Below are 25,049 nucleotides of genomic sequence, written 5' to 3' on the forward strand. Positions count from 1 at the left end.
AAAACACCAGCAATAAGAAAAATGCTGCAAAAGCACACAAAACACAACGGTGTTAGGAAAAACGAAAACAGAAATAGAAAAAAACAGATTTCCAAAAGCACAAGGGAAGTGTTTCTGGGAAGACAACAATGCGACGGCCCAATTGCAGGAACCAAAATATGCTAAGAATTGCGCTGGGAGACACTTAAAAGAAGTGGAGGATCTATCGGTTTTGTGAAGAAAGAAAAGATGAGAGGTAAGTGTGTTAGCCTAACTATTAGCCTAAATATCCATCATCAGTATTATATGAATCATGATTAAAAAAAAACGCCTACCATGTTTTGGGTTCCTCCAACTGGTCCGTCGGGTTATTGTCTCCCCAGAAACACTTCCCTTGTGTTTTTTCCTATTTCTGTTTTAGTTTTTCCTATTTCCGTTGTGTTTTGTGTGCTTTTGCAGTGTTTTTCTTATTGCTGGTGTTTTCTTAAGTTGCAGTCCGTTTGGCCTCTCAAGGCCACCGTAGTTATTGTATAATTTCATTTAAAAGTCCCTGGGAAAACATTCCCTAGGCTACTTTGTGCTTACATTTTACTTATGTTCTGTCACTACTACTACTATATTGTAATGCTTCTTCTACTGTTGGCACATTTTTTTGTAATATCTTCATATATGTTATTGGAAATTTGCTTGAAATGTTATGATATCATTTGGAGGCTCTATTGGCCACTCCTACCATCCAGATTTACACAGTAGGTCAAACCTTCAGTTCACAAACTTCTCTAATGTGTAGACCAACTATTATTATAGTCTGGCAATAAAAACATATTTTATACAAAATAATATGATTGCAAGTGTGTTCTTATTTCACATCCTGTTTCTCTCAGATAAACAGAAACAATCCATACACAATAGGCGCAACAGATTCACGGTAAATTAGAAAAGCTAATCTAACCACTGTTGGAATCACACAGAGAAACACACAGAGGCGCACACACCACACTGTATAAACCTGTTTTCAATTAGCTGCTTGAAGGACAGCGCGAGGGCAGAGGTAATGTTGGATTAGCGTTTTCATGCCAGAGAGAGGAGTGAGACACACAGATTCATTCTACCAAAACACTCCCATAGCAAGCCTTCAAAATAAAGTGAGCATTTGATATGGACGTGATTTTTATACACAGTTTGGTTTGTCGCAGAATGAGAAGCTCTGTCTACAAACTAATTAAAGGACCATATGTCACTGAACTCTGCTTTTATAAAACTGAAAAAGTTAGTTTATGTCCTTTGGTTATTAAGGATTTTAAAATTGTGATTGTTATTAAAGCTTTACTCTCTTTAGTTTTTATGAGTTTCTTGTAGAAACTGACTAGTGGCACTCATAGGGATCATTTCATCATTTTGACCCACAAAACCCACAATTTTTATTCTTTTGCACACAGAGCCTGACAGAGCCCACCTGTGTAGACCTCCTTTGTGAGATCCATCTCCAAATGGAGTTTTAGGTTTTGTCGAAAGCTACAGCAAAGAAAGCCTAGCTAGTCTGAACTTCATTTGTAGTATACTCTTCTGGCCTGTTGTGCAGCATTTTGGATTTCTTCCCTTAGGGTGGATTTTGAATGGCTCTGTTATTTTGTTTTACTCTATCTCCCAACTAAAGGTGTGTTTTCAGTTTATTCCATTTGTCTCTAAAGTCCGCACTGAGTCCTCAGCCTGTAACTTATGACATATAGTCAGTTCACTTAAAAAGTTACTCAGTCTACCAGCACAGAGCAAGTCTACAAGGCTGAACTTGGCTAAATAAAAAGTGTGTTCATCAAGAATATAACATTATCTGTCCATGTGAAAATGTCTGTTGTTGCCATCTATGTTGAGGGTGAGCAGAAACATGACCCAAATGCAGGGCTCACAAACAGTGTAATGTAAAATCTGACCTTTTGAGTCAGGAGACAAAGTCTATGAAAATAACCCCCAAAACAACAGAATTAAACAGCTTTAAATAGAAGCAAAACAAGTGCAAGGGAGACAGACACTCTGATTGGGGATATATAAATATACATAGCTATACAAGAGGTAATTAGGGAGAGTGAAAACACCTGTGGTAAAAGGATGCAGCTAAACCTAAGAAAATGACAAAGGAAGTAAAGTGAGACAAAAGATAAAAAGCCCAACAGCTACCAAAATAAAACATGAAGTAAGCCACAACTGAACTAAGAAAAAGAGACAAGACGAATGGAAGGACAGGAAGTGAACAGAGGGAAGAACTAAGAACTGGAGACTCAACAAAGAAAAAAGAAATCATAAATCAAAACAAAAGGAACTATGAACTCACAGAAAATTCAAAACCATGGCTCCATAACCCAGGCACCATTACAGCCTAGTAAAGAAATCCTGCTTGTTTTCACTGAATTCATGTCTCCTTTTGTCCTGCACTTCCCATGGAACTGAAAAAAAAAATCCTAATAAATATAAAACGTGGCAGCAGTCACCTCTTAGACTGCTGACCCAGCAAGAATTTTATGTCAGCTATGCAGGCAGACAGGTGGCTTCTTTTCTCTGTCTACCTACCACCGCTCCCTCCCTCTTTCAATTCATCTCTTGTTGTGCGACCCCTGACTAGAGACTTTACTGGAGATTTTAATAATTAAAATGAATTAAACCAATAATTCACTTTAATGCACTGTTGTGAGTAATGTTTCTGAACAATGGGACACACGATTCTCATAAATCCCACCGATTCCTGCTGCAGCATTTGAGCACAGAAATGCTTTACATTCCCTGCTGTCAATCTACATGTTTGTTGTCTCCCTCACTTTGCTGAAGAGCGCGAGCATGTTGGAGGAGAATTCTCATTTGGCCTGCATTCAATCATCTCCTATTGTAAGACCCAATGAAAGCTCCACTGATGCTAAAACATGAAGCTATGGCTCTGTTTCGTGCTGCAAGCAGCAAAGCAGATCAAATTCTCAGGCAAAGAAGAAATGCAGATTTTGTGGCACATCTCAGCAATCTCCCTGCAAACCCTGATGTTCCAGAATTAAGACTGTCAAAACATAGTGATGTTAAAATGTCACATGCGACGGCTTATTATCGCTTGTGTCCTGCTTTAAACCTTCTCTTCATCATTCTCCTCTTTAAATCTAGTCTCTCTTCATTTCTTCATCTTTATTTCCAATTTTCATTTTATTTGATTATGTCTCCACTCAGCTCCTCCCCCCATCTCCTTCTCTAGCAGGCGTTAGTCTAAATGAGGGTGATTTATTATCGCGTTTCTCCTTTCCTGCTGAAGCACCATTACTGCAGACGCCTCGCCAGAAACACACAGGCTCACTAGGATTTTACAATTCCCAGCGCACATACTAATTCATATACAGAATACAGAATGAGATCATGTAAAGAAGTTCCTGCACATCTACACAGAGCTTCAAAATACGCCGTTTGCACACAATGATGTGCAAGTATGCATGCTGGCTGACACACTCTTATAGCCCAAACCCTTTGCACACACAACAAGGCATACTCACACACAAATATACTCAAAAATGTATCTAAATGCAAATTACAAAACAGACAGAAAGTAGCCTGAAGGGAATATATGTGGTAAACACTTTTAAAGGATTTAAATTTTGGACAGCCAGGATTAGCATTACCAATTTAGCATCTGACCCAATGTCAAGTACGTTATAATCTTAAGCAATGTCCATATTTTCTTTCCTGAATTTTATGATATCACTATGAAGTGGTAAAATAAAATGTGCATCTGGACCAAAATGTTTTTTATAAGATTACAGGGATCTTTACCTCTGACCACCAAAATCTAATCACTTCATGGTTGAGTCGAAGCGAACGTTTGTGAACAGTTTCTAGAATTTCCTTTGTTCAGGCAGCTTTCAAAGGACTGAGATGTGCAAACACATGAATGGAGAAACAACAAACGTGACGCAGGCACATAAAAAGCAAAACACCTTCCAGCTTTCATGCTGGCTAAGTTAAAATCAAAGAAAATTTTTAAGTGGAGCACGGTCAAAAAAGCTACATGAAACGATGAATCTATGAAATGATGTGTAAAATTGAAGTAGCGGATGAAAAAAGTGATGCAAACTGCCCTGAACACCACGTTTGAACAGTTTATTGAACATAAAGATGGTGTATAAATGTACATATGATGTGAAATATCTGATTTTTTTTTCACAGTCTCACAATAGTGAAGAATTCTTCCAAAGACTCCTGGATTGTTATCCAGATCAACTCAAAAACATTAATGACTTCTTCTTTGACCCTGCGATAGACTGGCGACCTGTCCAGGGTTTACCCTGCCTCTTGCCCTATGACAGCTGAGATAAGCTCACGCAGACCCTGATAAGGATGAGCAGAAGAGAATAGATGGATGGATGGACTTCTAGGTTGAGCCAAGCCCCCACATGTGTTGGAATCTTCATGCATAACTTTCTGCACAATCCCGCTAACAGACAGACAAACCTAAACCTCATAACCTAAAAAAAATCAACGCCTTTTATTTTCTGAGAAGATGAAATTTAGCAAAAGAGAAATGCTCTTTCAAATCTGAACTCTTTGACTGTAATTCCCACAAAGACATACCAGAATACATAAAAGCCTGCAAACCTAATTTATTCTGACCGGTAGAACATGATAACGAAACAATTCAAGAGAGTGTACAAAGTCATTTCCATCTATCACTCCATCTCTCTGTATCTGATTCTAGTCGTGGGTTGAATAAAAAAATGTAAAAGCAGATGGGATAACAGCAAGATAGAAGAGCGGATGAATATGAAGAAGACAAAGTGTGAGAACGGTAGGAGAGATAATAGGGGCGAAGTAAGGGGAGAGTAAGTGTGAAAGAAAATGAATGAGAATGAAAGAGTGAAGAGGGACTGGGGGTGTATGACATAGAGTCCCCGGAGTCCTAATTATCACTGTATGAATTATTACATCTGTATAACACGTTCATGTTAACACACACATGCACACACACACACACACACACACACACCTCTGGATTTCCCCTGGAGTCTCAGCACCACTGCCTCTCTCCATACACCTCTAGACCACTGTTCACCTAAGGCGATTTCTCCCTCCTACCAACCTCCTTTTTTTGTGAATAATTCTTCTCTTCCTGTATCCTCCTAAAACATTTTCTTTTATCCCTATTTTCCACTTGAATCTTGAATCTTGAGTCTTGCTTGGTGCTAACTTAATGCTTGATATCAACATGTTTTGCTTCCCTCTTGTCTCCTTAGTAAGCGTTTTGGCATGCAAAAAACGAATTGCACAATGTGTCTTTGAAATTTTAGAAGACGCAACCATAATCAGAAACTAGTATTATAATATTTGAGTAGAAATAAACACATAAAGAAATTTGCTACTGTGGCGGGGTGTGGTCTGTGGTCCCACTGCAGGGGAGACGGACGCCCCTGAGTGGCATCCGCAACCACGCCTCGCCTGCTTAAAGTGTGGGCTAACTCCTGTCATGATTGTTGTTGTTGGTGTTTATGTGTTCGGCTGGCGGCTAAAAAGCTCCAGCTGTGTGGAAACGACAATCGTTGATGAAAGCGAGTCAATAAAGATGCTGAAAAGCATGAACTTCTCATCAGGTCTGCCGTGGTTTGTTTACAGCTACCATTTGTCTTTGCAAATATGGACTAAATAAATAATTATTCTTCTTATTTAGAATCTCTTTGTTTGGGAATGGCAATGCTTTGAAAAACATAAAGTATAATGTTGTCATGTGGCAACAAACTGGACTGCAAACTGAGTTTCTAATATACTTTAAGTTTAAACTCGGCTGGTGATCAGACCAAAAGTGCAAAACATAAATGTAAACCCACCATGAGATCCTGTGAGGCCAAATCACTCTAACCAACGTCAGATAAAATAACTGTGAGCTCGGTTCTTTGAGCTGCAGACAGTGAGAAAATCTAAACAGAAGTAGCCTCGATAGAGACACAGGATAAACACGGATGTAAACACCAATGTGCCCCAGCAGTCCAGTTCATCTGATCATATCAGCTAGGAAACATCTCAAAGCCAAGTGTGAATAGGGTCTCTATGCTCGGGTAAGACTGAGATATGATCAACAAATATTCCAGAAACTGAGTGGTAAGGATTTTAAAGTAATTGAATTTCTTTTAACATCACACAGTGTGTTTGGTTCCTATCTCTCCTTCTCTCCTTAGCATGCATGTATCCCACTCAGGAGGCATGTGTCACAGCTGAAAAATGTCTTTTTAGAGCATATTGAGGCCTGACAGCAAAAATCTCTATAGAAAAGTACATTTTTAACAGTATCTACATCCCAGTCATAACATTTTTTGTGTTTGCTACACAGTCAGCCATATATTTATTATAATGGAGGAGAAAACTTTTAGTTTAATTGTCCTTAGCTCATTCTGAAGTACAAGAACCAACATTTCACGTAGGTTACGGATGTTAAGGCAAACCTGCAAAATGATCAGTGTAAATGTACCGAACTCCTGCCTAATCTGTCAGACTCACATCAAGAGACTAGTCATCTTGCCTGTCATCATTTGATCATATAATGATATAGTTCTGCTGTTTCCATGGTGATATTTGCAATGCACTTGTGGGAAGAATCGGTCCAGACAGTCCAAGATACACAATACACACATCTATAGGTGTTTTACCTGATACGGATAGAGTGTGACTCCTCCATTCGTTCTGTTCAGGTGCTGATGTGCCTGCAGAGCTGCTGTGCTCAGTACTGCTCCAGTCCCATTATTACTGCTGCTACCCCCATTATTTCCAGGGCTGTTTACTCCAGTCACTGGCTGCTGTTGCCCACCAGATGTCTTTCCTGAACTAGGGGACCCGTTTCTTCTGTCCACTCCACCTCCGAGGCCCAGAGAGCTGGGCTTGGACCCCAGTCTGTGCCCTGCACCTTGAGGCTGCGGACTGCATGATCCATGGCTAGGGCTTGGTGTTGGGGTCTGGCTGGGAACCGGAGAAGGGGATTGAGAGGATGTGTGTGCAGGCTGAGAAGCAGAAGCAACAGCTGAGGGGGAGGAAAAGGAAGGGAGAAAAGGAGGCCATTCACGTGACAGAGGCCCTCCTGGTGCTCCTGATGATGGACCCGGAGGTGCTTGAGACCCATATCGTCCACTCAGGGCTGGAGGGGAAGAGGCTGGAGATAAATCCCACTGGTCGAGAGTCAGAACCATCCGCACAGCTTCCTGTTTGAGCTGAGTGAGGTGGGTGGCACAGACATCGCATCGACTGTCACGCTCGTTCCACGCCCGGCGAGAACTGTTGGGCACCTGAAGTTTATCGTGGAGAAGGAGCGAGAATGACGGATCCTGGAAGGAGGGAGAGAAAGACAAAAGGAAACATTTAGACTCATGACTGAAGGTTTGAATGAAAGCAAAATGAACAAGAACAGCTGGGAGTGAGATATGTTAAGAAAACCTTTAAGATAACGAAGGATAAGACAGGAAGAAATCATAGACATGTTGAACAAGTCCTTACTATGAATATTTATAGAAAAACCAAGAAGCATGTTATTCAGCCTCAGGGAAGGAGTGTAGTAAGACAGACACACCAAGTGAAAAAACAAGTACACACACAAAAACACAGACAGACACACACTATGTCCTCGGGGTCTAAAGGATAAAAGTATGACAGAAGCTAGCAGCAAAAAGTTGTCTCATACAGGAATGAAAGCAACTGACCTTATACGATCCCCCCCCTTTTTTCTTTCTTTTACTGAATTTTGCTGGTTCAGTCTGACATGTATGTATAAGGTCAGGTGTTTGATTATTAATTTCTATCAATTAGGAATAACTTAATTTATTGCTAAATTATAAAAACAACCACTTTTCTATTCATTAAGGTTTAGTTAACCATCAGTTTTAGCAATAAGAAATTTTCCATAAAAAGCCGATAAAAAATTAAAATTGTGACTGTTTCTTTTATATTTATGTCTCATAATAGAGTTCAAAAGTATTTGAATGAGTCTTTTTATTTGCACACTAGAGCATTTAAATTAATACACCCTAAAACAAATAAAACTCACTTGACATTTGGAGGGTTTTTTCACTGCCACCTGCTTTTTGCCTTCTTTTTTTAGACATATTTCATCTGTTTTATGTCATATAATAATAATAATAATAATAATAATAACAATAATAATATGGATAAGCCATAAGATTAAACGGTAATTGTCTAGAGATATATGGAAGACTTGTATAAATAAATATAGCGGGATCCAAACATTATATTTTCAGTGGGAAATAAGACTACAACCCAGAACAAAGTTCATATGTTATTTTTAACAAAAAAAACCAACAGATCAGGGGTAATATTCATTGTATGTAAAGTATGATCGTATACATTAAAAAGTAAGCACACCATGGGAAGATCAACACATCAATCTTTGGTCATTTAGCAGCAGACCAGCAGAAAATAACTATATTTCCTGAATCAAATACTCAAAACGCCAATCAGCAAACATGCTGTTGAAAAAGGCAAACTATACTGGATATGTATGCAAAGCATCTTCACTTTTGACACTACACTTCTTACGATACATAAATAACCTTTTCATTAAGTATTTCATTAAGAAGGCACACTAGATGTTAGTAGATTCTGTAGGCAAAAACCTACATGCACATAGCTTAACACCACACAGTGGGGGTGTAGGGGTGCCCTCACAGGAAGAGATTCACTTGTCACACTTACGCCCATTGGCATGAAACTTTTAAGTCACTGGATGTCATTCACTATATACTGTATCTGGTTGCCACATTACTACAAGTCACTTCCTGTTGGGATACCCTTTAAGAGTGCTCCTCCAAAGATAGTCCTCTTAACACCGTATATACTAAAGTAGCTTCTTTAAAAAAACAGTGCTCTTCTTCTCTTTACTTTGTTCAACCTGTTCCAAACAAATCACCTTACTTTTAACATCGTGATTGATATGATTCTGTACACAAGTATACAGATAATTAGATGAATCAGCTCTTTAGGTAAGTTAACCTGACACAGACACCACATATGAAAAATGTCAGCATTAAAGGCATTGAGGTGTACAAACAGTGTGTTATGCCTTTTTTGGTTAGAAAAAAATGTAAAGAAAAAAAGACTCATACTATAGGTTGAGTCAATACTTACATATTTATATTGCACACAATGTAAACCAGCGGTTAAACATGAGCAATGGAAGAAAAAACCAAAGTAACATGGGTCAGTTTGTTTATTTTTCTCTTTTATATCCTCTACATCTCTCTTTTTCCGGTTACTCTTTGTGGATGCGTGTGTGAGAACAATTATTGTGTGCAGAATCACGATATTCATCCAATCTCTGTGTGGACTTATCTGTGCCTTTGTGCATAGATATTTGTACATTAAAATGTGCGTGTTGAGCCTGTATATGTTTTTCCAGACTAATTGGAACCACTTGGATAGAGCAAAGCCACTTTAAATCTCCTGCCATGAGTCTTTGGACTCAATATCAAAGTTAACAAGCACACGCACACCCTGATACAGATCTGCATCTAAACCTCATTTGACCCTGGTGAAAAATATTTGTTAAGTTTTCCATAAAGCATTAAGGTCTTTATCTCGCAAAGGTCATTAAATAGAAACGGCTTTTCCTCATAAAATTTAGCTGTGCTTAGGACCCTTGAGACTGATGGTAGGATTCAAATGACTGTGATTTTGTGAGCTTATTGTTCACCCAAATGCAGGTTTGGTGTGCATGTCTGCTTCAGAGCTCTGTAATTCAATTAAACACCTGTGGTAGATGGTGCTACTAAGTGCAACCTTCCTGCTTTCAACTAGCCCACCTCTTGTATAACAGTATGTGCATCCTCGTTCTCTTTTCTGCCTAAGTGATAGTTACAGACTGAGTGCATGGTTAAATGCATCTCATGGCATTTTAACTTAGAAAAGATTGAATAAGAACCGAGAGCATCACTTCTCTGCTATTTTATGTGCTTCTGGATGTACTCTACCATGCATCCTAACATGAATCTCTTCTAAAGGATGCTATTACCAAGCACTGCAGCATCTCAGAGCCATTGCTTTCAAATCTCGTTTTTGGTAAAGATTTGTACAGCTGTTTAAATAACCCAAGACACAGTAATGTATGAGCAAACACTTCAGTCTCAACAGTTGGGACCTTTGTCTGAACATCACAGTACATCATGCCAAGAAGATGTGTATGCACAGTATTTACCAAAGAGATGAGGGGGCACTCTTTGTTTACTGAAGTTTAATCAATACATGAGTTGTGGAGATGCAGAATTTCTATGGCCATGTGTATATGTGCATCCAATCAATATTCATGCGATGGATATCTCTTAGCAGATTTAGACATTAAGATTGAGACAGATGATTGACAGAGAAGACATAAAAACATGCAGAAGAACCCTTCTGGATCTATCAAGCTGCTCAATACATCATACTCGTGTTATTAACAGTTAATGGGCTGTTTATCACATTACTGACAAATAATACTGCTTTAACACAAAGGCTTCCCAACTGTATATCTGTGTGTGTGGTCAGCTTCTTTGGTGGCTCTTATTATGCTAATAACATAATAGGAGCCTTTTAGAAAAAGGAAAAAAAACAGTAAATGTAACATCCTGTCTGCCACACCTAATAAGCCTCTCTCAATGACAAGCTTGTAGCTTTACAATCAATACAGTGTATATCTCTGTGTGTGTGTGTGTGTGCACAAAGTAACATTTCATTTTAAAGTAAAAGTACCCTCTCAGTGTGAGAACTGCCTGCTTGACTATGTCAACAAACCACTAGACCACAAGATACACACACACACACGGCATGAGTTCAAATCCTGCTGAGTATGTGAGCGTGTGTATGTGTGTTTATGGATAAAGGGAAACTTGTTCTTGTAAAAACTAAGCAGCATAATGAACAGAACATGCTGTTAAACATACACATACACACACATGCAGTAATAGCAGTATACAAACATACTCCTGCCTGACGTGAGACAATAATAGCACACTTCAGGCGGCAATAAACAGATCACTGGAGTCAGACTGTAAGGAGAAAGTTGAGGCGAAGCCTAACAGTAAATACAACTTCTTGTTGGCTGCTTCCTATAGGGATTGCCACGGCAGCTCATCCATGTCACTGTATCCCTTCTGAAGTATCCTCTTCCATCACATAAACCCTCTGCATGTCCTCCTTCACTACATCCATGAATCCTCTCTGTGGTCTTCCTCTTTTCCTCCTGCCTGGCAGCTCCATATTCAACATCCTTTGCCTCGTATATATTCACCAAATCAAACATGTAAATCATCAATAAGATTTATAAATACAGTTGACAGTTTTAATTTTCTTTTTCTTTGCATGGGAAATGCTTTGACTGAAGGGGGAAAGCATTAATAATGATTAATAGTCATAAAAATGACAACATTAGGTATTCTTAATGTAGTGGCTTATGGTTTCAAATTACATTACTTTTATTAATGCTTATGTAAGAACCCTAAATTCTCCCTGTGCAGCTCAAATTTTCACTCTAGACAGAGTCTATTTCTCTTCATCCCTGAGATCACGACCAAAAGGACTTTTTGTAAATGGAAGAAAACTGCTATACTCTCAAACTTATTGTTGATGTACAAGAAAAGTAATGCCATGTCAATGTCAAATACCGTTGGCCACTGAATTAGTCAGCACAAAGCAATAAAAGAAGACAAAGAATGACACACTCAAAATGAATGGAAATTCTCAATTCTTATATATGTTATAAGTAATATCTTCCTATTACAGCCTTTACATAAACATTCTAATTATTGCGACCAGACCAGACTGTTCATGTTAGTTATAAAATATGATTGAGGGAGACAGATAAAATAAACCACTGTGAACAAATTGTGAAGCATTCTTCTCATCGGTGCCAAAACAATAACCCCGCTTTCCGCTTTTCCTGTTTGTACTGAGTTGGAAAAGTCCTATCTTTGCCAAAAATTGGCAAAAAGGGAACATTTAATCTCTTTTGGCATCTTTTGACCCTTCTCTATCGCCCTGTCACACATGCACACACTTAACTGTGAGAGCACAGCAGACAGGCAACTAAAGCAGCATTAAAGTGGACACGGTGTATGGTCCTTGAGATGAGGGTCTTGTTGTTCCCAATTAGCTAAGATTTGAGAAGCAGCCAAGCTGCCTGACTAAAAAAACAGGAGAGCTGTGGTTTCTGAGGGGAAAGATGGGGAGGGGGGGATGAAAAAACAGACAGCTTTTGCAAACGCTGACCATGAACACAACACCTTGTACACACAACATGCAAATGTACTTTCTGTGCCTGCTCGATGAACCCATTTCTGCATTTTTTCCCCTACTAATAGTTCACTTTTTATATTCAGCTCATCTTTCATTAGAACAGCATAACTTTGAGCTGAGTTCTTACCAGACAAGGTAAGCTCTATTCATAGGAAATTTTGAATTCCACCAATATGAAGAACTCTGCAGATTAACAGAGATTTTTAGTGTTTTGCACAGTTTGATAATAACTTCTCGCTGTGAACTGTTATATTCTCTGCTCTCCTCACTTCCCCTCCTTCTTTCATCACACCTATTCATCTCTTCAACCCATCTCTTCACCTCTGACTTCATCAGTATTCTGTGAGTGACTCAATCACTCGCAGCATCACAGATAGTCTATATGTGTGTGCGAGTGTGATTCATTTCCTCCTACATGGGAGACAAACGCATCCTCGGCTCTACACTGCAAAGATGGAGCGACAGAATAAGGGAAAAGCAGAGAGAGATGGCGATTGAGTCCAACGTAACTGAAAAGTGACCTCAGCAACTCTTAGTGGCTGACAATCAGTGTGTTTGACTGTGTGCGTTTGTATGTGTGTGTGTGTGTGGGTGGATGGGTGCAGACTGGACACAGAAGGATGCTATTACTGAGATTTGATGAAAAGAGACAGCTCGCCCTCACTGTTTGTGTGTGTGTGTCTGTGAGTGCGCAGGAGGTAAAGGATTCAGGAAAATAGGCTGTCAAGCTCAACAAGACACATCCCTTTCATACGCACACACACACACAAATACATGGAAAAAATACTCTTTCCACCACTGACTATGAGACAACACTTTGACCCACCTCCTTTACTGTATTCCTATCTTCTGTCTTTCCCTGATTCCACTTTTCCTATATTTAGCATCAGTTCATAGCATCATATCACATTCAAAACTACGAAAACAGAAAAGGTGGGCAAGAGAAGACAGAAAGAAAACTGACTGATGTGTATTATATGTGTAGTCTTTGTTTTTGTTTGCCAGTTTACTATGGAGAATGTATGTAATCAGTTCCATATGAGTGACAAAGCAGAATAAATCTTTCCTCCCCCATGCCTTCACTCATCCCTCTGCTCATCCATTTCTCCACTATTTGCTCCTGTATTTACCCTATCACAGACACACAGGCACTTCTCAGCAGGTCTGGAATCAGTGAATTCATGCAGAAGAGATGCAGACGGTCTCTTGCACCTGCTCTGACAACACGCGAGCATACACATTACATATAAGCTCATATACTTATATATAAGCACACACAAAAATAATGTAAACTAGCAAAGACATGGAGCAGGTAAGAGACTGATAAAAATATTATAAATTTCAACTCTGTTGGCAGCCCATTATCGCGGTTATGATGAAGACTGTGTGCATGTGTGTGAATGATTGAGTCTGACGTCTTCGCAGGATGAAGGTCACTAACACACAGGTTATAAATGACATCACACACATCAAACACATGGATAGGCACATATACGGTATATTTAACCAATGTTGCACTGACCGAGGTCAAGCACAGGTCTCTCACACCATTACGTCTAAAACATATACCATCTTTTTTCTCTCTTGTACACATACAGACACTCTCCGGACACTTTATTAGGCACACCTGTTCAACTACTCATTAATGCAAATATGTAAACAGCCAGTAACATCATGGGAACTTACTTCATTTAGGCAGATTAGGTAAATATGAACTGCTGAAGTTCAAACTGAGCATCCTAATGGGGAAGAAAGGCTATTTGAGTGACTTTGAATGTGCTATATGGACTGGTCTGAGTATTTTAGAAATTGCTGATCTTCCGAGTGGGTTTCTGCACAACCATGTCTGGGGTTTACAGAAAACGGTCCAATAAAGAGACAATATCCAGCGAGTGGCAGTCTCTGAGGAATGTTTCCAGCACCTTGTTGAATCTATGCTACGAAGAATTAAGGCAGTCCTGAAGGTAAAGAAGGTAAAAAAAGGTAAAGTATACCTAAAAAAGTGTGCACTGTGTATGTTTGTGTTACATACTTGTGTTACATGTGTTACAGATTTTACCTTCAGTCAGTATACCAACTATACCAAGAGACATTTAAGAATCAATCAGTGGTCAATGTAAATGTCAGTATGGATCATCATCATGGACCAAAACGTGAGATACAAAACATAGAAGTGGAAGAAAATCCCCAAATTTCAGAAAGTGGGGGCAGGAGAAAAAGACAACTTCCAAAAAGCAAATTAAATCAAAATTTAAGAAAACCAAACAAGAGACAAGTGAAAACCAACCAAACAAAAACAAAGAGGAGTGGAAGTCCATTTGAGAAAATCACTGCGAAAATCACTGGAAATGACTAAAAACCAGAACTTAAACAGATAATAGAACACAAGGCAAAGTAAAAAAGAAAAAGTAACAAATAGAAAGTGATAGAAACAGAAATTCTAAATCATGACAAAGAAAATATTGTTAAAGTCAATAATTAATTTAACTCTATGTGACATTGGATTGTATTAATCCTAAAAAAAAAACAGATTATGACACAACTGAGACTATAAATGTGAGAAGAAAATACACGGGTAAAGTAACAAGGATATTTGTGCAGGGAATACTTCATGATGATAAATAGAGGCTGCGTAAAGAATCCATAAAAAAACCACACCAACAATTCAGTGCAGATAGATAAAAACGTTGAAATGCGCTACACTTAATAAAAGCTACATTAACTCCTTGTGTTTAAAAGCTACCTAAGTGGAAGATTAGTGTTTTTGTAGCACACATCAGAAATAACCCTTAGCAGAAGCTGTTCTTTAATAGCATGTTCGCAAGTGCCAGAATATTAAGCAAATCAACCACTGCACAGACTTTTCTCTTTCTTTGTTTCCCCTCTGTGACAAATAACTAAAGAACCCCGGAAGGTTTCCTCTTTCTCCCTCATTTATTACCTCCAGCCCCTCTTCCTCCTCTCTTTCCCTCTCTGAAGTATGTCTCCTTTAATCACCTTTTTAATTGGTCATTCCCTCATATGATCCAATAATGGTAGTAGGAGTTAGATTGGTTAGGACATAACTGTGACCTATTACACTAACACACAAATGCGTACCAGCACATATGCATAAATCCTGTGAAGCATTCATTTAAATGAACAGACACACAGTTTGCTTGCACACATTTACACACTCGCTTGTGATGTTGACACATGTTAATAACAAAGAGAAATGCATTAGAAAGTTTGTTGTCATAGCAGTGTGAAAATTAATTAGCATAAGCGTCTACCTACATAGTGCCAGTGCAAATTACTTGCTGCATTATTTTCCTTGATACTTTCTTGTTCATTTTTTTATGTGGATGTTTATGCTGCCCGACTTTTTATTGTATAATGTTATGGCTTCAAGGCTTCTTACTGTATGACTGACAATTTATACAGTGTCCAATGTCATAAAACATATTCCAGAACAGTAAAAACTGTAGTAGAAACATAACTTTCAGAGGAAGTAAACACTTTTTAAAACCTTACTTTATGCCAAACTTTCTAAGCAGCTCTTAACAGAATTTCCTCGCAATCCTACATATTCAGTTTTTATGTCTTGGTGACATAAAAAACATTATGTATTAATTTAGATAATACTTCAAAATAACAGTCCAAAGAAATGCCCAGGTGCATTTAAAGATGCCTGAAGAGTGCCAATAGATGCTTCTAGAACAATCAAAATTTTAAAACAAAATGCAGAAAACATCAAATCAAGTTGATGATGCAACATGAAATTTAATTTCTGCGCTCTGCATTTTTCAGTGGAGCACGTGTATATCAGCGTCATCACCATCATTAGCCCTTTAGTTAAGCAGACTTGCCGTGAGTAGTCCGTCTCTGAGAGAAAGAAAGCAGGGTGGGTTCATTCAAAGAGGACAAGCTTTTGATGCTTTTATCTGTTTGTCTTTATGGATGTTTCTTTGAAATCTTACTTTCCTTTGAAATGTTGTGGGCAAACAACTCTCATGAGACGGACCATGTTGATGACACATTTGTGTCTGCAGCCAGCCATTCATGCAGTCACTCTTCGGGATTGACAACCATAATTAATTGGCTGTCTGCATGCTGCCATGAATTAGCTTAGGTTAAGTGCTCATCAGTCACAAAGTTGTTTTTTTCTTCACCCACAAACATATAATGTCCAAAAATAGCCTTGACCTGCGTGTGTGTGTGTGTGTGCATATGTGTGTGTAATGTCAATCAAAGAGGATGTAAAATACTGGAAACAGATGCTACAGACAGATGAGATCTCTTTCTCTGTCTGTGTCCTTCTCACATGCAAACATGACAAGTGTTTATGTGAATTAAAAAAATACTTTTTACATTTTTGCTTCATCAATATTTCAGCCCGTCTATCTGTACATGCACTGTTTTTTATGCATGCTGCCTTCTCATTAACAGCCCGAGCTACAGATCTTGTCCCGGCCTGTACAGAGTTAAGTTTACAGACGGGCTCCCTGCTAGTGTAAATGAGCTAGCTGGCTGGAAGACAGCCTGGTTTTTTTATTAGCTGCCCATCCACAACAGTGCCCAGTGCTATAAATGAAATAGTTGTTTAAATTGCTGCCTCTTTTTTTTATGTGAAAGTTACTCGCTGATGGCTGTTTTGAAATTATCTGGCTATCGATGGTGCTTCCTGACTGTAAATGAACTGCATATAAACTCTGCAGTCTGTTTTTTAAATTAGTCCACCATCTGTAACAGAGCTGCACTGTAAATGAGGTATATGCAAAAATAATCTTCTTCACTGTGCTAGCTAGCTACCAATTAGCTAGTTGTCTGCACCTGAATATAGATGAGGGAACATGGCTAGTTAATTTAGGTGAGAATGTATTCTATGTGAATGCCTGTTTCACATTGGATATCTGCAAGCAAGGCAAAATTTCACACCCCGCTCTGTTCACATCAGAAAGAAAGAAAGAAACGATTAAACAAACAAAGGAGAACAGGTGTACACATTGTGGCACACCTCTAGTAGATCTACCACAGCAATGGTGCTCTGTGATGGCTTTAGTGTCCAAGCATCTATGTATGGGATGCTCTAAAATAAGCCATCAACCATCAGCCCCAAAAGGATGCCAGGGACGACAGAATTTCCACTTCAATGGGTCGATGCTGTTAGGCAACACAAGGGGATACCTGTACAGCAGCATGAAGGATGTTTTATTGTTGTGACTGATTGGAACTCATCAGAGCTTGACAATAAAATGCCAGGTCTTCACCATCCCTGGTGAGAAATCTCTGATTTTACATCATATTTCTAATATGCTCCATATTAAGATCAAAAGGATCCAAGCCTTATGAAGTGCACTACATAGAGACTGCACAACTATACTTTTTTCCAGCTTCAGTCACTAAGAATATAGGACATTTAAAGGATGTGCTTATGCTTCAGGAGCCAAACAGCAAATCCTTTGCTTTTCTGTCTTTTCTCTGCTCTGTTTTTGCCCTTTCCAGGCATGGGGTTACAACTCATCTTGATTAGTTGTAAAAATGTGTCTGACTGAGCACAAAATAAAGTATTCGCTCATAATTGTTTATTCTCCTTGTTTTGTCCTCCACCTAGTTTTTAACGGTCTTTCCCCAAGCTCTTCATCCCATCCTCTTGCTGCCTCTCTGTTTCCTTTCCCCTCTCTTCTGCATCCCTTCTTTTGCCCCCTCTCTCTCTCTGTGACAGTGATAAATTGCCCGTCGGGTTGGGTAATCCATCTTGCCGTATCCCACACGTGAATACACACTCTCCGACACCCTCTCACTCCTCCTCTGCTCCCTTGTTTTCCTCCTCTTTTTCCTATCCATCCGTTCTTTCCCCCCTAGTATCCTTTCATTCCAAGGTTAGTGAAGTACCGGAGGAGCTGAAGGTAAAGATCTGCCCGATAACCTCCATTTATACCTTTACACAGTATGTACACACACATAAGAAAAACAGGTAAACACATGTGTTTCACAGGCAAATGATACAATATATAAAGTCATATCACCAGTGGATGGCATGAGTTTTCCTCTCTAATAGTGTGGCAGAAAGGCAGTATATCAAGTCATATATTATGGACAACTAAGACTTTAATTACTACCCTTTTTTAAATTAGAAGTGTGGTTAGCAGGTCTTCAGTCAGTATTGTCAATTTTTAGAGCTCCAGACTATCACTCAGCTGCCCCTAATTTCAGATGAAGTAAAGTGATGATAACTAGGGTGTCCTGGTGACCTGATAGTGAGTTCATATGTACCATTTAGCCCAGTTGCAACGTCTTTGGTTTCATGTCATTCATGTCAAGCCCTCCCTTTTACCCTCTATTTTTAGTGTTCCTCCTCTACAAAAACAGCACAAAAACGGCCAAATGGAAAATTGCCTACATGACTAATAGTCTGCAGCTGTGCAAGTAGCTCTGTTAAGTTCTTATTAGACACGAGGAATTAAGAGAAACACTAATATCAGGATGAATAAAAATAGACTGATTTTAAGAACCATTTTCAGCTTCTTCCTTTCTTTAGCACAATATATTAGCTCTGAATATAAAGCACATCTAAGGATGTTGTTACAATTTGCAAAGGACTGACACATGTGCAGGTTTGACGATGACCTAAGCTGGAGGTTCATGTGTCTGTACTATAATTTTCTGAAACTGATAATCCAACATTAATACGTCTCACTGTCTCTGTTTCTCTTGTATTAATTAACTATTAAACAACTATTTTTGGCACTGTTCAACAACACTGCGAACATCTCCCTGGAGAGGCAGTTTTTGTAGATGTGTTTTCCCTGAGCTGGATATATCCTACAAACTACAAATGATTTTGAGAACACATAAACCAGCTGCTTTACAGATTACCCTCTGCAGACATGGGCAATACCTCTATATACTGGTAAAGACATTTCATTGTGGAAAATATATCTAACTAGGGATTATATATTTCACTCAGGACCAACCAACTCATTAGTTAAAATGTTTCTGTTTAACAATATGGAAAAACAAGAACACATTTCAAACAGCTAAAATTGTTAGAAATGTTTTTAGTAGAAAAAGCTAACGGCACTTTGAACAACAAATAATGCAGAAAGATTAAGCCAGTTTGTAAGTTTCCTCAGCTTTATAAGAAGCTTCAATCAGCCTGCAAACGTTATTTAATACGCCAATATTCACAAAAGTCAGTTAAGCGTGCTTGCTCTTCTCCAGGCTTCATGCTCGCACAGTAGCACTCATTCATACACGGGAGCTCTGCAAAGCAAAGCACAGTGCTACACTGTTGCCCAACGAGGTCCTCAAAGGGAACAGCTGGGGCTGGAGAGCTTTGCTCAAGAGCACAGTTGTTACTGAGAGTGGGTAGACTTCATCCGCATTTCTCAAGGTCACCAAACCTGAATTCGTAAAGACGACCATTCAGTCACAAGGCTGTAATATGAACAGCTAAACTACTCTTGCCCGACCAGATATGATCAATCAGAGATGAAACAGGGAGTAAAATAAGAACTGGAGAGATATATGAAGATAAAGATTAAAAAGGGAGAACCCTGCTTTTCTATGACAGCCCTGTCCCTTTTTCTGACAATGTATGTAGGTAGACGTACAGTCAATAGCAGATAACAGTAAACAACAACAACAACCAGAACAACCTCTCTAAACCGAGCCCACAGCCTCCATCTGCTCAAGGTAATTGGAAAGTTTAACGGCTAGAGGCTATTCTCTGTGTCTGATTGAAGCGCAGACTGCGAACAAACAGCCAATTTACTTTCTCACTCGCTCTCTCTTCTCTCTCTCTCCCAAAAAGCAAACACACACACACACACTTTCCCTCTTTCACCTCTGTCCAGTCTATAAGCATTATTGCCTCTCCCTTTCTTTAAACCTCTGTTTTGACTAGGATTTTATTCTATCTTTTCTTATCCCCATCTTTCCTATCTATTTTTTTAATCTTTCACCCCCTCCATCATGTGATAAGAGGAGGAATGGGAGAGGAGTGATGTGAGGTCAGAGGGAGTGCTGTTATGATGAGATGGATGATAAGTATTAGGAGGAAGTGGATGATATTTATGTCTGTTGGTGTTAGGGTGATAACAGAAAAGAACGAGAGGACAGAAAAATGGACAGCAGAGGACAAATCTGCTACTTAAGATTTAGTTTCAAGAATCTGCTAGATTATATTGAAGTCCCATTCAAAGAGGCTCTTTAACAAAAGCCTTTAAAAATACTGCAGTAACCGATACACAACTATTTCAGTGAAATCTGCCATGAGGGCCAGAATGAAAACTGTTTGCTGCTTAAATGTCATCCTTGTTCTGGTTGCACCTCCTGCCCTTTACAATGCTATGACACAATACACTCACAGTCCTGCTTAAAATACACACACACAGGGTTCTCCAGTCATCCTGTCTTTGGCATTCGTCAGCCTCTTAACTTACAGTATGTAGCTAAGCTAGGAATGTATGTAAATACTCATAGGCGCTAATTTTGCAGGCCAACAGTGCAGTGTATTTAAAACAGGAATGCCATTACGGTACTTGTAAAAGACGACCAGCTGACCCTCAGAGCCCTGCTTCTAGTTTTGACCCTAAAAGGCAGGCATGTTGGCACTGTAGGCACTCACAATCACAGTCACACAGTGCACAAGGCCACCGCAGCTTTTTGTAGGCAACTCTGTCGCCTCTTCCCACACACTCATCTTTTCTTCTATCCTTTCTGCTCCTCTCTCTACGTCCCACTCCTCTTCAGTTTCCCACATCTATACTTGCAGCTTTCAATATGCTTCATTGTGAGCAGCATGCACAGTAGGCTCCACTGGTGTGTGAGTATGTGTGAAGGAGGACAATATTGTAAAGCACTTTGTAGATTCTGGCTAAGGTTGTAAGGCATTTAATGTGAGTGCAGATCATTTACAGTGAGGGAGAGAGGACTTTTTTTTTAGGTTAAATTTCATTCACTATTAAAAACTACACTTTCTCCCTGTTTATGTTAATGAAAATATTCCCTGGGGCATAATTAGAGAAACAATAAAAGAGAAACATAGTATACTTGAGAAGGTCCATTTTCAAATGTAAATTTGTGAGACTCTTGATCAGACAAATTTGTCAATTCGTTTAAAGTCAGTGTACTGTTTCAAAATTCTGGCCTCAGGAAAGAAAATCTGTTGCCAAAGTAAAAGAATAAATAAAACCGAAAGCCATGTTTAGCTGTTTTGTTGTTATTTTTAAGCCAGAAATGCCACTGTGTGATCTCATATGGCTAAAAAAGCAGAGATTGTTAACATATCAGATACTGGTGAGCTCATATTCTAAATATAAACCTGCAAGCCAGTGCAAGCACTGTAGTGAAACATGAATATAGTTTACTGTATTTCATGTGTGTGTGTGTGTGTGAGACAGAAAACAAGCTGATCCTTTTTCCTTTGAATACTGCTTTAAGCTTCTCTAGTTTCATCTGTATTATTCAGGTGAATTATAATGACTTCACTTTATAGCCATACCACAGTTCTAATCACTGAAATGTCAGCATCAGGAATAAACACATAGACATGCCTGTCTGAACCACATGACTCCTTATGCAGAAACTACACAACAAAAAAGAGGGCAGCAGAATATCTTTAATTGCACTCAATATTTTATTGAAATTAAAATGATGTAACAATGGGATTTGAATACCATAATCATGGTTAGGTAGATAAACATTTTCACAAAAAATATATGCATATTTTTTTTTACATTTACTGATCTAATTGTATTAATTTAGCTGGTAAAGTTGCCCTTAGAAGAGATATAGCCAAACTTAACTGCCCCAACTTCACAAGTGCCCCTACTTCAAAAGTTCAGAACTAAATGAAAAGACATACACACAGACATACACACAGAAACACACACACACACACACACACACACACACACACACACACACACACACACACACACACACACACACACACACACACACACACACAAACCATCCCTATCACCCACACCTCAGTCTGTCATGAGATTTTCCTAGTGCGAGATGCTGAAGATAGATGTGCTATGTGTGACTGTGTGATAGCCTGTGACTGTTGGTATGGGTGTGTGTTTGCATGAGTGAATGTGTATGCTTCTGTGTGATTTATCAGCTTGTGACAGCAGGTTGGCTAATGTTAGAAGTGTGGTTAGCAGGTCTTCAAATAAACCGTTCAGCGAGCGAGACTTCACAGCGTCAGAGAGAGCTGGCGCTGGCACCTGCTGCTGCTGGAACACTGGAACATTTTCACTTTTCAGCTTGGCTCTCGATGATGGAATCGAAAAGTTTTCAACTTAGATATAAACAGTGTCAGATCAGGTACAGCATGTTTTGGATTTTTTTTACACAGACAAACAGACTGATAGAGACAGATGGATACACGCATACATTATAGATGCTATAATTTGCAATATATGCCATTTTTCCAAAGGTCCATGGTGGCAGTTTGTAAACAACACACAGGTAGAATGTCACATTTTCTTTCAACACTCACACAAATGCCCAATATATAGAATCAGGACAAGACAGACAGAAAAGATGGCTGCTTAACTACTAGGTGACGGAGAGGCAGTTGCCATGGTAGCTGCGGGCCCCATGGCAGCAGGTGCTGTTGCCACTTTCACTACCATCCAGCAATGCACACTTGTCCTCAATAACCCGCTCACACATGCCAGTTTGTGTTCATTTGTGTGTGTTTTCGTATGAATCTCAGTGTACTTTGGTGTGTGCACGTTAGTATTAGTTTGTATCCATCCAGTTGTGTGCCAGGGTGTGTTTGGGTATGTGCACTCATGCATATGATTTGCCTGTTGTTGCAATCTTGCCAGTGTGCGGGAATGGTGAGTATGTTTGTTCTGAGAGGAATACTGAGGTGCTAGAAATGTAAAATTTGGTTCTATTTCTGCTGTAACAGGCGAACTACAACTACGCATTTGAACATATGTTTTCTAATTTTGGCCTTAATTAGAAAATAGATTGTTTTAAATCACAGTGAACAAAAAGATGGAATAAGGGGAAACCCAAATAAAAACACCCAAACTTCAGGAAGCATAACTGAATCTTAATTTGGAAATGATTTTTTTTTAAAACCATTGCTAGTACAAAGTAATGCAAATGCTTTACAAAACAGGGAGAAACAGCTTTGCCAAGTAAAAAAAGATTCCCTAGGGAAAAACTTCCCAAACTTGTTTTTTAAATTAGCCTGTGGCTGCAGTTCAAGAGTCAAAGTGGCATCTGCTGTACTAACACTCTGCACATCCATCTGCTGGATTTTAAAATGTGCATATTTTCCTACTAGTTTCCTATTTAATTCACACTGGCAAACTCAGATTCATCGTGTGCCCTCTTTCGGAGCAGGCAGAGCTGTATGCAGCTTCTCTGGCTGCAGGGGATGGAGTCACCACACAGACACAGTTTGCTGAATGTAGCAGCCTACTGGCAGGGGTAGTTAGTCTAATTAAGTGTGTCCGCTCTGGGTCAGTGACAATAATGACAATAATAGCAATATTAGCAAGAGCAGTCTTCAAGAGCAAGAGCAGTTTCTTCCTCTCCTTCCTTTCCTAAATTTAAATATTTGATTCTCTCATCTTCATTTCTCTAGAGCCTCGTTTTGCAGAAAAAACAAAGCACATCTGTGAGCGTGTGTATGCCAGTGTTTTGGCCACTTTGAACTTAAAAGGACTGCTTTGGGGTTAAGACTCTGATTTAGTGTTAAGGTTACATGTAGGTTTAGGTTGGGGTTAGGGCAAGAGCTGAGGTTTGACCTTTAGTTGTAGCTAAGCTAAGGTTAGGGGATGTTTTCTGTTAAGTGTAGGTGACATCTGAAAAAAAAAAGAGAGCGCGCTTGTATCTTAGTGTGTCTATGTTGCTGGTATCTCATCTCTGCAAGGCAACATTTGTAGGCATAATAAGATGAAGGGAGGGGGGGTTCAGAGTACAAGCAAAAGGAGGCATAAGAGAAGGAAACAGCAAGTACAGACAATGGTTGCTGGGTGCTGCGTTGGACCACTTTGTCTCCATACCCTTTATCCCTGCTGGATCTTAATCAGCACATTTATGCTGGTTCCAGCTTTTCCCATAGCAGACGGGTCTATTTCAAAAGGGCTGGCAATTGTCCTAATGAGGTACACATGGTCAGAAATCCTTTTCAAGCCTCCAAGTGTGCTCCACCATTATTCACACTCATTTGAATTTAACACACACGAAATACCAACTTTTTGTTTTTAATTAATAGATTTATTTTCTTAGAAGAGACCTTGCCAATACATTTACTGACACCTTCTCATCACTCATTTTTGTTAATTTACATATTTAGTGTATTCAATCTGTTAGCTGAAAGGAGTTCTACAGTCTCCTGACTTACTGGCTAGTCTGCTGACTCAGCCTCTCGGGGCAATGGTCAATATTTTACAGCTTCCTGCTTAAGAAACAGACTTTTGTTTTATGACTTCCTGTTTATCTGCCCATCCTTGTTTATTCATGCAGATAAATGCAATGTACCTGAACACAATCAAAGCCTACTCACGTGATTGATGAACCGAACTTGGATTACAAAACTCCCATTATCCAAAGCTGTTATCAGTTTATAGTGATTATTTATGACCCAACGCTTGAAAAGATTTAGTTGTATTTATGTTACCTCAAGGCACTTTAAACTGTTAGGCAAAGTCCTACAGTAGAAAGAACTATTATGATCAAACAATGTCATATGAGCATGCACTTGATGAGGGTAGGAAGGAAGAAACAGACTCAAAGAGGAGCAGCTGTCTGCCCTCACCATTTTGGGG

The 25,049-nt window shown here is 39.2% G+C and overlaps 1 protein-coding gene across 1 annotated transcript in view; it reads right to left on the bottom strand.

The window, feature by feature from the left end:
- The window catches only part of kif26ba (kinesin family member 26Ba), a 91,408-nt gene that overhangs the window by 58,053 nt on the left and 8,306 nt on the right, over positions 1-25,049 (bottom strand). Inside the window, exon 3 of the mRNA XM_039611837.1 lies at positions 6,639-7,307. Within this exon, the coding sequence (XP_039467771.1) occupies positions 6,639-7,307 (669 nt within the window). The remainder of the gene's footprint in view (positions 1-6,638; positions 7,308-25,049) is intronic.

Source organism: Oreochromis aureus, linkage group 1, assembly GCF_013358895.1.
Source record: "Oreochromis aureus strain Israel breed Guangdong linkage group 1, ZZ_aureus, whole genome shotgun sequence".
NCBI lineage: Eukaryota > Metazoa > Chordata > Actinopteri > Cichliformes > Cichlidae > Oreochromis > Oreochromis aureus.